This window comes from Salarias fasciatus, chromosome 14 (genome assembly GCF_902148845.1).
Source record: "Salarias fasciatus chromosome 14, fSalaFa1.1, whole genome shotgun sequence".
Taxonomy (NCBI): Eukaryota; Metazoa; Chordata; class Actinopteri; order Blenniiformes; family Blenniidae; genus Salarias; species Salarias fasciatus.
In genome coordinates this window covers 6,142,248-6,157,055 of record NC_043758.1, presented here as the reverse complement: position 1 = coordinate 6,157,055, position 14,808 = coordinate 6,142,248, and the positions used below count along the sequence as shown (strand labels likewise).

The 14,808-nt window shown below is 43.5% G+C and overlaps 1 protein-coding gene across 2 annotated transcripts in view; it reads right to left on the bottom strand.

Annotated features, from left to right (window-relative positions):
• Positions 1–324: 324 nt before the first annotated feature.
• The window catches only part of LOC115400510 (cGMP-inhibited 3',5'-cyclic phosphodiesterase A-like), a 59,186-nt gene continuing 44,702 nt past the window's right edge, over positions 325–14,808 (bottom strand). Inside the window, exons 4-16 of one of the 2 annotated variants that reach the window (XM_030108438.1) lie at positions 12,539–12,684; positions 12,341–12,456; positions 12,002–12,245; positions 11,847–11,923; positions 11,416–11,612; positions 11,018–11,155; positions 10,299–10,410; positions 9,154–9,261; positions 8,860–9,053; positions 8,548–8,751; positions 8,287–8,448; positions 3,804–4,065; positions 325–2,180 (exon numbers count right to left, since the gene is read on the bottom strand). In XM_030108438.1, coding sequence (XP_029964298.1) covers positions 1,864–2,180; positions 3,804–4,065; positions 8,287–8,448; positions 8,548–8,751; positions 8,860–9,053; positions 9,154–9,261; positions 10,299–10,410; positions 11,018–11,155; positions 11,416–11,612; positions 11,847–11,923; positions 12,002–12,245; positions 12,341–12,456; positions 12,539–12,684 — 2,277 coding nt within the window. In that variant the 3' untranslated portion in view covers positions 325–1,863. The remainder of the gene's footprint in view (positions 2,181–3,803; positions 4,066–8,286; positions 8,449–8,547; positions 8,752–8,859; positions 9,054–9,153; positions 9,262–10,298; positions 10,411–11,017; positions 11,156–11,415; positions 11,613–11,846; positions 11,924–12,001; positions 12,246–12,340; positions 12,457–12,538; positions 12,685–14,808) is intronic. The other variant, XM_030108439.1, reaches the window with a different exon arrangement.

The window sequence follows — 14,808 nt, the reverse complement described above, 5'->3', positions numbered from 1 at the left end:
ACTCGGGCTCCTCTGTCCTCGTTCGGACTTTACCTCCATCACCGCCAATCAGAATCACGGAGGACATCAAAGCGAGCACAGACTCCACCTGTTAAGCCATATGTAATGTCACAGGAAAGCACCACGGATGGAGGGGGGGGAAAAAAACACAATCCGCTGGCGTGTGATCTCAGATTCCTGGAAAAGTCACTTACTGATGGACTTCCTGATCAAAATATATCGTCTTTATATCTATTTTGGAAAAAAAAAAAACAAAAAACAAAAAAAACCTTGTTTCTTATTCCACTTCAGATTTTTGTTAGATTTTATCTGCTACTACAGAACAATATTTTCATTTGCGTGCACACTGAACTTCGAACTTCTGGGAATAATTTTGACTGTGTCTTCAACTTCTTGAGCCAATAATGGAACGCTGCGAGGTTTTGCCGTTTCTCAGGCCTCCACCGAGCCTCTCGGTAACACTCAATACCTCCTGGATGGCTACCGGCGTCACAGGGCAGCCATGTCTTATTATTAAATCTTCTTGGGTGATTTGGAGCTGTGACTCAGCTCTGGCCTGATCCACTATGGCTTACTGGATTACTTTACTTTCTCAAACATTTGGCCTACATACCAGCCCATAAATAATATTGAGAAAAACACTGGTGCTACATCAACTATAAAGATTAACGAAAACGTGCTGCAAAGTGGTGCAAATACTGAAACAATGATATTCACCCAACAAAACACATTACCTTATTAGCTAGTTTTGTGCCTTGTAAGTTTGCGCTGATGCCATTAACACCAGGGTGTGTACTGTCCCTTGTGGCTTCTTTTGTGTTGCACAAAGTGGAAGCACACTTGTTCCTGAACTGACATCTGAAACAGCAGTGAGAGAAAAGCCGAAGCAGAGGCGTGTTTCTGTCTCTACAGGTTTCTGTCTTCCTGAGTTGTGCGGTCTGGAAACATGCAGGTGGGCTGGTCTGACTACCAAACAAAAGGCCAGAGGAAAATAATTACTGCCTACCATTGTTTTACGTTGAACAAAACACCGTTTTGTATGTTTTTCCTTGAGTGCGTATAAAGCTTTTGGAGCAACGGGGCTCCTTGTTGAACTTCCTGTACGTCTCAGTCAGGGAACATGTTTCTGCTGTAGTACTGCGTGTGCATGTGTGTGTGAAGATCGTGTCGATGTCTTTGTCTGGATACACAATGCACTGCGACTGGCTTGTTTTTTTTTTTTTTTTTCAATCTTAAAAAACTCTGTGAGGCTGAGCCTCGGCGGAGCCTTTCCCCTGTCTTTCATCCCATTGTCTTCACGGAGAGGGGGCTTGTTGCACATCCTCAACCAGCCAGGCGGCTCCTCGGTGTGCTGATCGCATGCGAGCAACGGGAGAAGAGTGCAGGAGGGGGTTACGTTACGGTAAATCTCACTGACAGCGTAGATTTCTTAATCAGTGTGGTTGGCCTATAGTGCAGGATGGGTAGTCTGGGTGAGGGCAAGGTGCCAGATCCAGACCCAACGAAAACGCAAAACAAAAACAGTCTATATTCATTCACTTATTTTCTTTTTTTTTTTTCTTTTTTTTAGTTTTCAGCTTTTTCTTCCCCTTGGTTTACTTCATCAAACACTCTCCTTGCTCTCTCTCTCTCTCTCTCTCTCTCTCTCTCTCCGTCAGATGCGCTGGGATGTCATCCCTCTCCTCAACCCTGTTTTTTTTTTGTTAGGCACATTTTACCCAAAAACATCTTCTACAGTGTTGTGTCAAAGTGATGTGCTGGCTACTATATCAGAGTTTAGTAAAGAAAAGGAAAAAAAAACAAACAAACATTTTTAGACACTGTTCAGATTCCCTGTTTAAGAGGAGGTCACCATTTGTAACATCACTCTGGTTCTTCCTCTTTTTCTCCTGAAGTCTCTGATTGTGGAAGGAGTTCCTCTTCCTCTATCGCCGGCACCTCCTCCCTCTCGTCGAGGCCGTCGGCAGACTCCTCCTCTTTGCTTGCTTGCTCCTCCTCCTCCTCGTGAATGGCTGTGATTGGGTCGGCGGGGCTGCTGATGCAGTTTGGGCTCTCTCCCTGGACGTCCTCGGGGGCCTCTGTGGCCAGCACTCTTTTCCACATTTCATGGTTCTCCAGAATATGCTGTGTGATCTGGCAGAACACTTTCCTCCTGCTCATCTTTTTGGCTTCCGGCCGCTCTGCGAGACACAAACCAAACTGTTAGGCACGCTTCTGGAAAAAGGATCTGACCTCAATATTCCTGGTGTTGAAGGCACACGACAGGATCGATGCTATTTACATGCATAACAGGAGAAAACCTGAAAGACGGAAAAGATCATATGTTTTTGTGTAATGTACTTGAGCACAGGGCTTTGTAATCTGTATAATCAAAAGTGCCATTTTTGCAATTTTCCACCCAAAAAAATGTATCTGAAGCTACAAAACGAAACGAAGAACGAACATCTGAAAGTATTATTGGCAAACTTTACATAGGGGTTACATTTTTAGCTTCAGCTTTCCCACTTCAGCTATTTCATACATGTTGGCTATTTTAGCCAATTTAACTAACTATTTAAACATGCTGTGTGGCAATTCCAGCTATTCTGCCTGTTTTAGCTGTTTTACTCTATCTACCTGCGCAAATTTGGCCTCAATTAGAGCCGTTTAGAAAATCAGTGTGTAATGCAAATAAAATAAAAGCGACGTAAAATTATTTCCATTTAATTTTCAGGAAATTTCATGGAGCTACTATGGAGGTGCCGAAGCGTCGCATGTGGCTCCAGAACCTTTTCAGCATTGGGGATGTGAATACACAGCGATCGCACAGACAGTAAAAACATTTTTATTAATATTTAAAATATATATTGATCCAAGTGTCAATATATGATATTTAAAGTCACAGTCGCCCTTCCTGACTGTGTTGTTTTCTCTGAAAATAAGTTCTTCTGATCTTTAACAAGTCCCTGAACTATGACCTTTCACTTTTTCCAGCCAAATCAGGTCCTGTCACAAAGGTCAGAAAGGTTATCTTAATCATTCATCTCTGGCGTGTTCTGTTGTTTTGTGTCTTGTCTTCATGTCTTTTTTTTCCTTAATTTTTTTGTTATCTTTTGTGGAGCTCTGCCTGATTGTGTCCAGCGTCTTTCTGCTCCACCCTCGATCCTCCTCCTCCTCTGATTACTCTTGATCGCTGCCTGGTGCGTCTCGTCCAGCCCTGTGTGGTTATTTAAACCTTCATTTTGGCCTGACGTCTGGTTGGTTCATCTGCTTTCTCTCGCATTTGTGTGTACAGAAGTATTTTTGTTGCATTTGGAGCAGTGGTTTCCAGCCTGCTAGTGATGGAAGGTGCTCTTGAGGCCGAAGTTGTCCAAATTAAATGTACGCAATACGTCAAAGAAAACCATTCCTAGATATTTTTCTCGAATCCAGAGCACATCTGAGAATCTGCTCTTTGCTTTCATTTTGAATGTTTCTACTTTTCGTTGTTGGTGAGAGTTGTTCTCTGCCAGGGTTTGGCATCACTGTAACTGCAAAGCAGAATGAAAAAAGGGGTTTGCAGCCTTTTCATTAAAGAAGTCCAGAGCTACTTGTTGATGAATGTCTATAGCGAGAAGTGAGCCCAAGTGTAAAAAAAAAAAAAAAACTATAAAAATTCAACACCATCTCTCTAAAACATCATTTTAATATATTTCAGCAGGATTTTTTTCAATCAAATCTCCCTGAAAAGTAACAAAACATTCATCTCAAATGCAGTTTTGAAGAACTATCAAAGCAGCTTTGAACAATCAGCCCTACAGCAGGAGTGAATAAAGAGAACATACGGGAGTGGTCAGAGCTGGTAGAAGCATCCTCATCAGCTATATCCTCCTCGTCCGCATCTTGTCCTTCTTTCTCCACGTCTGGCTCCATCCCCCCCTCGGCCGTGTCCACCCAGCATCCCGGCATCAGACCGGCAGAGTCGTAGGAGGAGCACAGCGGCCCGACGATGTGAGTGATGAACGACTCCTGCAGTTTAGCGAGCTGCGGGGCAGACCGGTCCATGAAGGGGCTGATGGGAAGGCCCAGGCTGGCCTCTTCATCACCCTAGAAGGACACACACACACACACACGACAGAAATGTCAGAAACAAGGAAACCTGATTGCACTTGATGGTATTGAGCCTGAAATCTCACACCACGTAATCATGTTTGGTTTCGCTCTTCTCACAAAAAGAAAAGGAAAAAGTCCACACCGTCTTCAGTCTGATCACTTTAGGCCACCATAAACGAACAAAATCAAATTTTATCACCTCAGAATGCAAATCTTTAGACATTTTTTTTCTTCCACTCTTTGATCACAAAAAGCTGAGACAGACAACAGAGCACAAAGAGAACTACAGTCAGTCCATTAAATCTTACATCACACGTACGAAAAAAATGTGTACAACAACGAGACACGTGAAAACTTGTGAGGTACACGTGAGTGGATGCTACAGCATCGGTGGTAATGGATGCATAACTGGGTGTGCAGGCACAGAGAGTCCCAGATACACTGCCTTCGGGTACAGGATCCAGAAAGTAGGTCGAGAAGACTCCAAATAGAAAAACATCAGGTTAAACTGTGGTTGTTCTGGGGATATCAATCACACAGTAGAAGAAGCCCAGCTGACTTTCATATCTGTATTTTTAACATTTAGCGTCTGACTCATTATTTGCCACCAGCAAAATGCGCCTAGGCGGGGTGAAACAAGCAGCCGATCCTCGTCATCGATCAGGTGACGTGTTTTCTCGCTCTTATTGAGGCTAAACGGTTAAACTGTAAACGGGTGGAGTGGAGTCGCCATGCTCCTCCTCCATCTTTTGGGACTTGTCAGTCAGATTTATCCTCACTTCAGTCGCCAAAGCCCGAGATACGATGAATGCTGAGACACGCGGGACGTTTGAAATCTCACATTTAATCTGCTAATTTAATTCTTGCTGACACGCTTCACCCTCACTCAGACTAATGCCATATCTCTGGGTGACCTTCACCAGCCCTGTACATGTAGCTCAGCCTACAACTGGACTTCAATGGTCCGGAACTTTCTCCTTGCTGCCGCCGCTCCATATTGTTTTCTTATTATTGTTTTCTGATGCATGGAAAGCTACTTACAAGAGAGGATGAAGGGGCAAGAGCTGCAATCGCTATGGCAACCTGAGGCCTGAATGGCGTCAGTGCAGAGCACTCCTGGGAAGAGCGTGTTTGTACAGTATGTGGAGACACGGACACAGAGAGCCTGACATACCTGGAAATGCGTTAGAAAATGACAGTGGATGCATTGCAGAGCGCGATGAGAATTCCTGCGTGGGGGTTCACGTGAGAACTGGCTGTTCCCTCATTCCATTTGTGATCATCGTCTGCGTGACTTTGAGTGACTGCTGTCAGGAACGGCGCATTCAGGTCGGTCGCCTCCACTTTGAAAACAGGAAAACAGACGCACACCCTCTGCCTCCTGTGCCCGCTCTCTCTCTTTCTCTCTCTCTCTCTCTCTCTCTCTCTCTCCTCTCCGCCCACCTTCTCAGGCTCAAGCTCAGAGAACATACATAATTCTCAAAGCTATTATGAGAATTGAACAGACGGTTTGTGAAGAGCAGCAGAATGCTGAGCATCAGGCACAGATCACGGCGAGGACAATCTCCTCAGCTGCTCATGTTCAAGGTTTCCGGATGCTGTCTATGAGAACATGCAGATTTTTAAAAGACCTTCATGATGGCAAACTTGCTCTTGGGCCTTTCTGTGGAGAGTTTGCATGTTCTTGTCTTTTGGTTTCCTTCCACAACCCTGAACCATGTGTTCAACATTAAATGCAATTCTTATTTTTTTACCTTATTCTGATTTATTTTGCTAAAATACATGTATTTGAAAAAAATCTTTAAAGCAAATTTAATGACAACGCTTTAAAGGTGCATTAAGGAGTTTTACAACCTTAAAAATACTTATTTTCCACCATAAATATGTTACACATTTTTAATGGTGTGTACAATGTGCCCTGACATATTCATTACAAGTACCTCTAACAGCGCTAAATTGTCACTTGAAAGTTGCAGTGCCGGTCCGGCACCAGCATTTTTTTGGGGAGAATTTGAAAGGAATGACGTAATGCTCGCTCCGGCTTGTTCAGTTTCGCTTTGTCCGCCATTACTCCGCCAGATGCTTAGTGAGCAACAACTGAGCAGGAGCTTCCAGAAAGTAAGAACAGACTGGCTTCTAGCACTGCCACAGCTCCAGCACAGACTCCACCAGGCAAAAGAAACTTACATCTTACTTGAGCGCTTCTCAACGAGCGAAGACGGAGTCCCCCTCTTCCGTGCACGCCAGCCACAGGGACGAGTTTTTCACTAAGCTGCATTACGCCCAAGGCCTGCAGGGGGCGCTGTTTCGCATAAAACGTGCAAACTCCTTAAGGCACCTTTAAATCAAACTGTCCAAAAGGTTTCTCGCAGTTTTACTGTTTTTAATTTGTTAAAGATGCCAGAAGCTGACAACAACATTGTGAAAACATACACAGACACAAAAAACACAAACTAGCGATCAATCACAAATTATTATTTGAGTAAGTATGATGTCCAGTGTGTGAATTTAGGATTAACCGAGCTATGACTGGGACGCTTGAATTTATTTGGCTTTTAATTTGTTAAAAAAAAAAAAATTTCAATTACCGAGGTCTTCAGCCAGTTCTATCAAAATACCTTCAACTTACAGTTACAGTTAATATTACAGTGTGTTATTGATGTTACAGGAGTGGATCCTGTCGGTAATTCGTTGATCGTACTGTGGCAAACATCCCGTTAGCAGTGGCGACAGAGCGGGAATGAAAGGGTTAATCGGCTGAGTTTCACCATCGATGCACGAGTTCCCGCTCTGATTCGCTTAGATTCCAAAAGACGCTATAATAAGAGTTTATCCCCACCGTTGCACAAGCCGGGGAGTTTAAAATGAATGCAAAGTCTTCTTACAATATGTTTCCAGGCGAACGGTCAGATCTTTGTGGCTGATCAGATTTTATCTTCGCGGACCGGCGGGTTCAGAGCGGGATTTGTTGCCAGGCTACGCCCGTCTACGGTGACCTCTAACAAATTCATGAGGTAGCAGATAAGTGTTTTGAATATTCTATTTGTGTTCAGAGGGGACATGCAGTCACACACATAAAATCTTGATGAAGGTTTCTGTCAGACGGCGGAGCTCCTGACCTACACCTTGACAGAGGGAGAAGAGATCAGTTATCTCTTCAGCTCCAACATTGAATTTCAGTTCCTGACCTTGTGCATAATTTTGGATTATGGCAACTCCTAAGAGCTTCACTTATTAAGAATCTAGTGATTTTTGGCCTCAATTAAAAGAGCAATAGATCTTTGGGCATAGATATAATGTTCTTTATTTAGCTTGTTTATTATATCCGATGAAGCCGTAGGTGAACAATGTTTGTACTGTATGAATATTATTCCAAAAACACCCCATAACCTCGATACATCACAGGCTTGCAGTGAAAAACAGTTGGATTTATAAGGAATTAAAATTAATGGAAGAGTTATTATTGTCTCTCTTGCTAGTCAAAAAGTCAGTTGTTCACATGTTTTGGATTTAATGCACATAAACTGAAAGATTTAGTCTTTTCATGACATTCTTTGTGATTTTAGCCTGTGATTCATGCAATTCAAAAATACAGTTATTTAAGAGATTTCAATATGTCAAAAACCTAAAAGTCTTTTTTTTCATTAAAAAATTGAGGTTTTAACCATGTAAAAAAATGTTCAAAATGCTTCTATGCTATGTGTATAAACAGCTGACAAAACAGTGATATTTTAACTTTATGAGATGTACTTGTTTAATAAATTGGCTAATTAGATGATTCTGTCATTTGTGCTCAAAAGAGTAAAGATACATCAACTAATCTTTGTCTGGCAGGTAAACTTAATCCATTCGAACTGTCCTCAGGAAATTAGAAAGTTATGCTTAAAACAAAAGGATGGACACTTTGGCGTTGTTCGAGAAGCGACACATTAAAAAAACATGCAAACCTCTGGGATCATGTAAAAACCTTCATCTGTAATTTGTCACTTTTCAGTGAGATGGGGTCAAAGGTGTCTGCACACCTATTTGAGACCGTGCTTTCAGAAGCTGATCTCACTGTTCGAAGTCATACCAGATTTTCACATTTTCAGCGTCACAGCCGTGTCCACTTTGACCTGAATGGTTTATTTCTGAAACCAGCACCAGCCTCTCTCGCAGCGGCCCGCCTGCCCAGAACACCTGAACACTAGACGAAAAGCCAAGCAGCACACATACTTGCTCGTAGAACTCATTGACGATGCCCTCCGTCCACTGCAGGTGCAGCTCTTTGCACTTCAGCGGCCCGTTGACGTCGGCCAGCTTGATGCACATCTGGCACACCAGCAGCCTGTCGTTCTCATTGGTCCAGTCGATACCAGACACGCCTTCATCTCCCACCTGCGGGAAAAAAAAAAAAAAAAAAACACCAGCAAGTGGCTCGGTAAACAGAAAACACAAACGTCTGGTTCTTAACGACGCGACACAGATTTTACTGACCTTCGCATTAAACTCTGCGAGGAAGTCAAAGTGCTTTTTGAGGTCCGTGGCCAAAATAGCTTCAATCACCAGGAAGCGGAAACGCTTGAACTCCACGTGTTCGAGGTTTACCAGGAAGTTGTACTCCGGTCGGGACATGAAGAGGTTCCAAGCTGCAGCCGCGTGATGGTTTTCCAAGACGGATCTGTCGTTGTAGAGAAGAGCCTGCGAGGGAGGAGAAGACAGATAGAGAAGAACAACACGCCTGGACTGTTGCGGTTCAGTCGATCTAAAAAACAACCTATTCCGTCGGTCGCTCTTGAGGCCGGTTACCTGGGGAGCGCTGGTGGCTACGAGAAAGGCGTTGGTTCTCCCTGGGTGGTCGTAGTCGTGCATGGCGGCGGCGACGTAGAGGGCCATGAGCTCCAGGCCGGGGATGAGACCGGCCAGAGAGCCATAGCCCTCCTCCAGCAGGGCGTTCATCTTGGACACCAGGAAGCCTGCGGAACCCGGCGTGATGCCGTTCTCTGAGTGAAAACAGCGAAGAAACGTGGGGGAACGTTTCAGTTTCAGTTAAGCAAATTAAAACGGGCAAATGAGGCTAATTCATTTTGAACGGCCACGAACCGTTGTGAAGCCCGTTCTCAGTCAGCAGGATGGGCAGGCCGGGCACGGACTGCGTGGTGAGGTACCAAACGGCGTGGAGCACGTCAGTGGCGTGGATCCGGTTGTGATCTGGAAAGAGTCAATTAAAACGTTCGTTCACATCATTAAGGATCCCAGCAGGACGCAGGTTCAATTATCCAGAGCTACAAAATAAAACCCTGCAGTGCTGCCAGGTGAATTTTCAATCCTTTTCCTATTTAATGACATTATATTGAACTGGATGTGTAAATACTGTAATTCTGTTAACAGGTATGATCCTGAAGTATTGCGCAGCTTTAAAAGACGTAAACAGGAAGCATCTCACACTCGAGCTTTGATTCAAGGAGCAGATTGTTTCCTGTTTTTACACAAAGTCTTCAAATAGACTAGAATAGATTTCTTCTCTAGAGTGTTTCTTTCAAGCTCATGGCTTCAAGTGTACTCTGTGCAGGGTATATTGTAAATGTACACTTTGCTTTCAGATGATTTTCATTAGTGCTTCTTAATATATGGAACACGACAAGTAGCATCTTAATTATATTTTATAATTATACTGATTTCATCCCAATTCACTATACTGATATTAAATAAAAAAAAAAAAAAACTATTTCAAACATGTTCGCTTGGTCTTGTACTGTTCATAATATTGAACTGAGAACAGAATAAGTGCCACTTCAGTCATGTTATTCTGTAGTAATGCTCAATGTTGACAATGAATTTGATTTTCCAATCACAACTTCACTTAAGGTTCAAAAGTCAATAAATCGACGGATAAGATGCTAACCTGTGCACACTCATTCACGACTCGGAGCTACGAATAACCTAAAACCCCACAAAGCAACTACAGAAAACCAACAAACCAAAAGGAAGAACATGCAAACTCACACACTCTTCCTACAATATGGCAAACACAAATAAGATTTGTGTTGTTGAATTGGCATCAGCATATATCAAATCAGATGTATTATTCCTTTGTAATACAACTAAATTTATAATATTCCAGTGTACAATAAATAAATGCCTCATATGGAGTGAAAGTGCTCAGTTTTCAGTGTTATTTTCAGGGCAATGCATCCACCTTGTGGCGTCCAGAGGTAGTGGTGAATTCCCATATATTTTCTACTCACAAGGAATGTCCCTGTATCCGTTCTCCAATGCGTGGAAATAGTTCATGAACTCCTGAACGGGAATCCTGAATGTCTCAAACAGACCCGTGTCTTCAAACAGCTTATAGGACACCTGAGAAATAACAGGGAGAAGATGCGTGGCGGTGTGAATGTCTCCGTGGTTAGATATGTGCTTCTCCTTCATGTGAAACATCTGACCAAACCTGTCTGTGAATTACTTCAACCGTACAGTATGCAACTATGCGTCTCATTCAATAAAAATGTTCTTGGCTCAAAGAAAAACAGTTTCAGTTTAAATTTATGTGGAGAAAAGACAACGTCACGCAATGTCGATCCAATCACATTTTCTGTATCATTTTAGTAAATACTGCGACGTGTTGCACTTAAGTGAATTATTGTCAATTTATTTGCAGTTTTTTTTTCTTCCTGCAGACTCATACAATCATCATGTGAATCAGCATTTTTTTTAATGCACTCAGTAAAATGTGTTTAACAGCCGAATATCAAAGTGACAAGAAGGACCAAGTAAGGATAGGAGGCAACAGCAAGTGGTGAAAGTTAAAAACTGAATTTTTAACACAACACCCAGTGGACCCGTGTCTTATAAAGCGTATTTACTTCTCCAGCAGCTGATATAACAATCTTTTCCTGTTAGCTGAATCAGTATTGATGTGCTTTGGTTGACTCACACAGAGTCTGACCCACTAACGGCGGTCTACCTGGCTGAGGATGCAGCCTGTCTTGCCGTGCGTCTTCTCCACCAGGCTGAAAATAGGAAAGTTCCAGTTGTTGAGCTCAGTCATGAGAGGCTCGAGCTCCGGCACCGCCGGTTCCTCCGTGACCGCCACGGGCTCTTCCTGCCAGGGGAGAGATTAGAGTGCAAGAGGAGAAGATCTAACATAAGAAACATCGATAACTTTTCTTTTCAGCTTTTCCCAGTTGCACACGCAGAAGCGAGAGAAGATGATTATTTTTTAAATGGCTCACATATACAAAGTGAATGTTTATCAATCAGTGTAGCTTCCTAAATGAAGTGCACAAAAAAAGAGTATTTTATTGAATGTTTTTTTCAGGAATTGCTGGTTTTCTCGCTTGGAAAACAAGTCAGATCATTTACCTCCGGTGAGGGCAGGAGAGGATGGAGAACAATGCCCTCTGCTGGATACTCCCTACAACTTTCCCTGGCTTCGGGCGGCTTCTTGCCCCCCTCTCCCTCCTCCTCGTTCTGTGCAAAGTCGCTGCTGTCACTGTGGTTGGTCTCGTAGGTGCTGTCGTAGGTGCTGTCGTAGTCTGAAGAAGCTACTACGCGCTCATCTGTGGACCCACACGTCAGAGATGTGACATTAGAGATGTGGTTACTGCTACGCCAGAGTTTGTAAGACCAGTTTGGATCTTATAAAGCTATTTGACGTGGTAAGTTACTGTATAAAATATGGAAATTTATTTTGATATATTGCTAAATAGCTATGATTTCCATCCTGAAATTCAAAGATTAGCGGAATATTCAAGAGAATCATGAATGCTTGCAGGTTCTGCGGTGTGATTCACCTCGATGGGGTATCCTGTCTCCCTTTTCCACTGATTCCACCCCGTGGCTCAGTCGATTGTGGAACGGCCTGCCACAGCTGAGAGAAAGAGACCAGAGTTATTCAAAAGATGGGCCATTACGAATCTTCCTGGCTGCTGAGGTGCGGTGGCGTTACCTGACGCAGAGCGATGGAGGCCGCCAGTGGGTGGTGGTGGAGCTTGGGGCGCTCTGACTGTGAGTTAAGGCTCTGTGATGGCTCTTGGCGGCCGCAGAGGCAGGGACCCGCTCTGTTAGGGGCCCGGCCGGCTCTGGAAGCTGTAACGAACACGTCTTTATCGTGGGGCTGGAGGCGGGAGTGCCCTGGACAGTAGGAGACGGGCACGGCGAGCCCAGAGGTGATATGTTGGAGGGGGGGAAACCTGAAAGAGAGCGTTCCCAAATGGACACAATTATTTTTGTTCCATTTCTAACCTAAATCATGGCCTCAGTGCGAAGCAGATTTGTCGCCACACACCTGGTCTTCCCAGTGGTTTGCTGTAGAGGTGGTTGGAAGTGATGGAGGCAGCGTAGGAGGCGGACATGGAGCGGCTCTTGGAGATGGTCATCATCACTGAGTTGTTCCACGACTCACTGGATCCAAGTGAGAAAGCAAGACGTTTCACAAAACGACGGCCGGTGGAGCCCCGGGGGGCGAGGCGGCGGGCGAGCTTACCCGTCGGTAGTGTGTTTGATGCTGGCTGAGCGGTCTCTGCGCACGGGACCCGGCTCTATGGTCGGCAGCCCCGTCGCTGAGGTGGTCGTGGTCCAAGTTGATGAAATTCTCCTCAACAATCCTGGAGGCAGACTCCGCCTGAGACGCTGCAAGACACGTCCACATGCTCACTTTCACACACTCACACACACGATATGAGACATCAAAAAAGATCCCACGATGTCTTCAAGAGCAGGGTTTCATGTCGTTTCTGGCGGACCTGTTTTAATTGAAGCACGTGGAGCGGTGTGGACCTTCAGTTCATCAGAGCAGAAGCTCTCATGAGACAGAGACAAAGCACACAGAGGACAGCATGTCCCGAAGACTCAGAGGGACGTTCTCACAGGCTGATTCAGCTGATTGACTGGCGATGATTTAGTCTCATAAATACTTTTATGAGTGAACACAGGGACTAAAACTGTCCTTTTTTTGATTGTGTTGTTTCCTCACTGCTCTAATAACTGGATTAAATACGCGAAACATTCTCATTTTCCTTTTTAAGTGTTGGACAGTTTAAAAATACAACTGAATGTCTGTCATAGAGCTTGATTGAACTGTAAACGTCACATTCTCCTAAATACAAAGACAAGTTAAAAACTGTAAGAACGGAAAAATATCACTCCAAACACAATATAAGTTCAGAAAAAAGCTGAGGTTTAATTTTTCTTAGTGCTCCATAATTTTGAGATAGATACCTGTAACCTCCATGATCAACGTTTTTTGAATTTTGAAATTGCTTCCATCAATGTGTGCTTCAGTAAAACTTAAAGGTGCTGTAGGCAGGATTCAGCATCTCCGCCATCTTGCTTAGGTAAGCAAGATGGCGATTTGACCCATCTAAGATGGTGATTTGAAACCCAGCACAGCCAATTCTGTCCTGTTTTCTCTGAAATCACGCCCTTGCGCAAGTTAAGCCCCTCCCACAAGAACGTGTGACGAATGCCCCTCGACCAATCACGGTTAGAGCCTCAGGGGCTCTTCTGATTGGTCAAAGATACCTGGAGCTGTCGAGATTCCTTTTCAGCTCAGAACAGAGACAGATGGAAACGCTGCGCCCTCGTGGTAGTGCAATTATACTACACTCCTAAAGGATTATCAATGGATACTCTAACATTTAATCCAAAGAAAACACAGAAAAATTAGCATTGACTAGCAAAATCCTGCCTACAGCACTTCTAAATTTTGTGCACAGTAAATTTACAGTTATGGCAGACACGTTTAACAAGACATGATTTTCAGTAATATTTCACTTTGAATTAACATAATGTGAGTTTTCATGGTGAGAGGAATATGATAAATATTGTTTTTGGTGAAAAAATGTGAAGAATGATCTTATAAAATGTATATATTATAGAAAAAAGTTCTTACAAACAAACCAAGTAATAAATAACCACTGGACATCAACGTGACTGATAAATGAAATTTCTGCCTTTAGTTCAGCAGGTTACAGCAAAGCTGTGGAATTCAGCTGATTCACCGACTGGTCCAGACTCACGAATCCCCACTGAGCTAAAATGAGGCAGCGTCTCATTGAGTTCTCGGACCCGGGTCGAGCACTGGAGTGCACTCAGGCGGCGTTAAAGCTGCTAGTCGCATTCCTGGTCGGCTATCCGGCGTTGCATCACACGCTTTATTTAGTTTCCTTGCCGCCTTAAGTGCCCTGCATATATTTTGAAACACTGGCCTTGTAAAACATTAAAAAGCCCCCGAGAAGCTTTGGCGTCATTGTACGCCGCATTAGAGGCCCACACCATACCGGCGGTGAGAGAGGAAGAGACGTAGGTAGAAAAAAGTACAGCCATGTGGACGTGCACCTGTGTGAAGGGCGGGAGCGAACATCCTGATTCCTCCACGCTCCGTTTTGTTGTTAAAAACACAAAGAACTTTAATTTTGTCTCATCATTGTGTAACCGTATAATGAGTTTGATTTTTAGCATCTTATGCTAAATTCACAGATTGTAAAAGTATTATTTTTTGAAAGGTTGTCATAGTTTGTGTTTAATTTTGCACTCTTTCATTTTAAATTTGGAATTAAATGACTAAAATTCATGAGAAAGTTGTGTTAAAAGCCACGACAGGATACAAACTGTAATGTGAGCCCAGATTTGTTTCCCTGCTGACGACATTTGAAAAGCATCTTTGACATATCCGACTTTAGTTCAATGACAACGGTGACATAATGGATTTAAATTCACCCCACTTTTATCTATGAGAACAACTGTTTTGTTTTT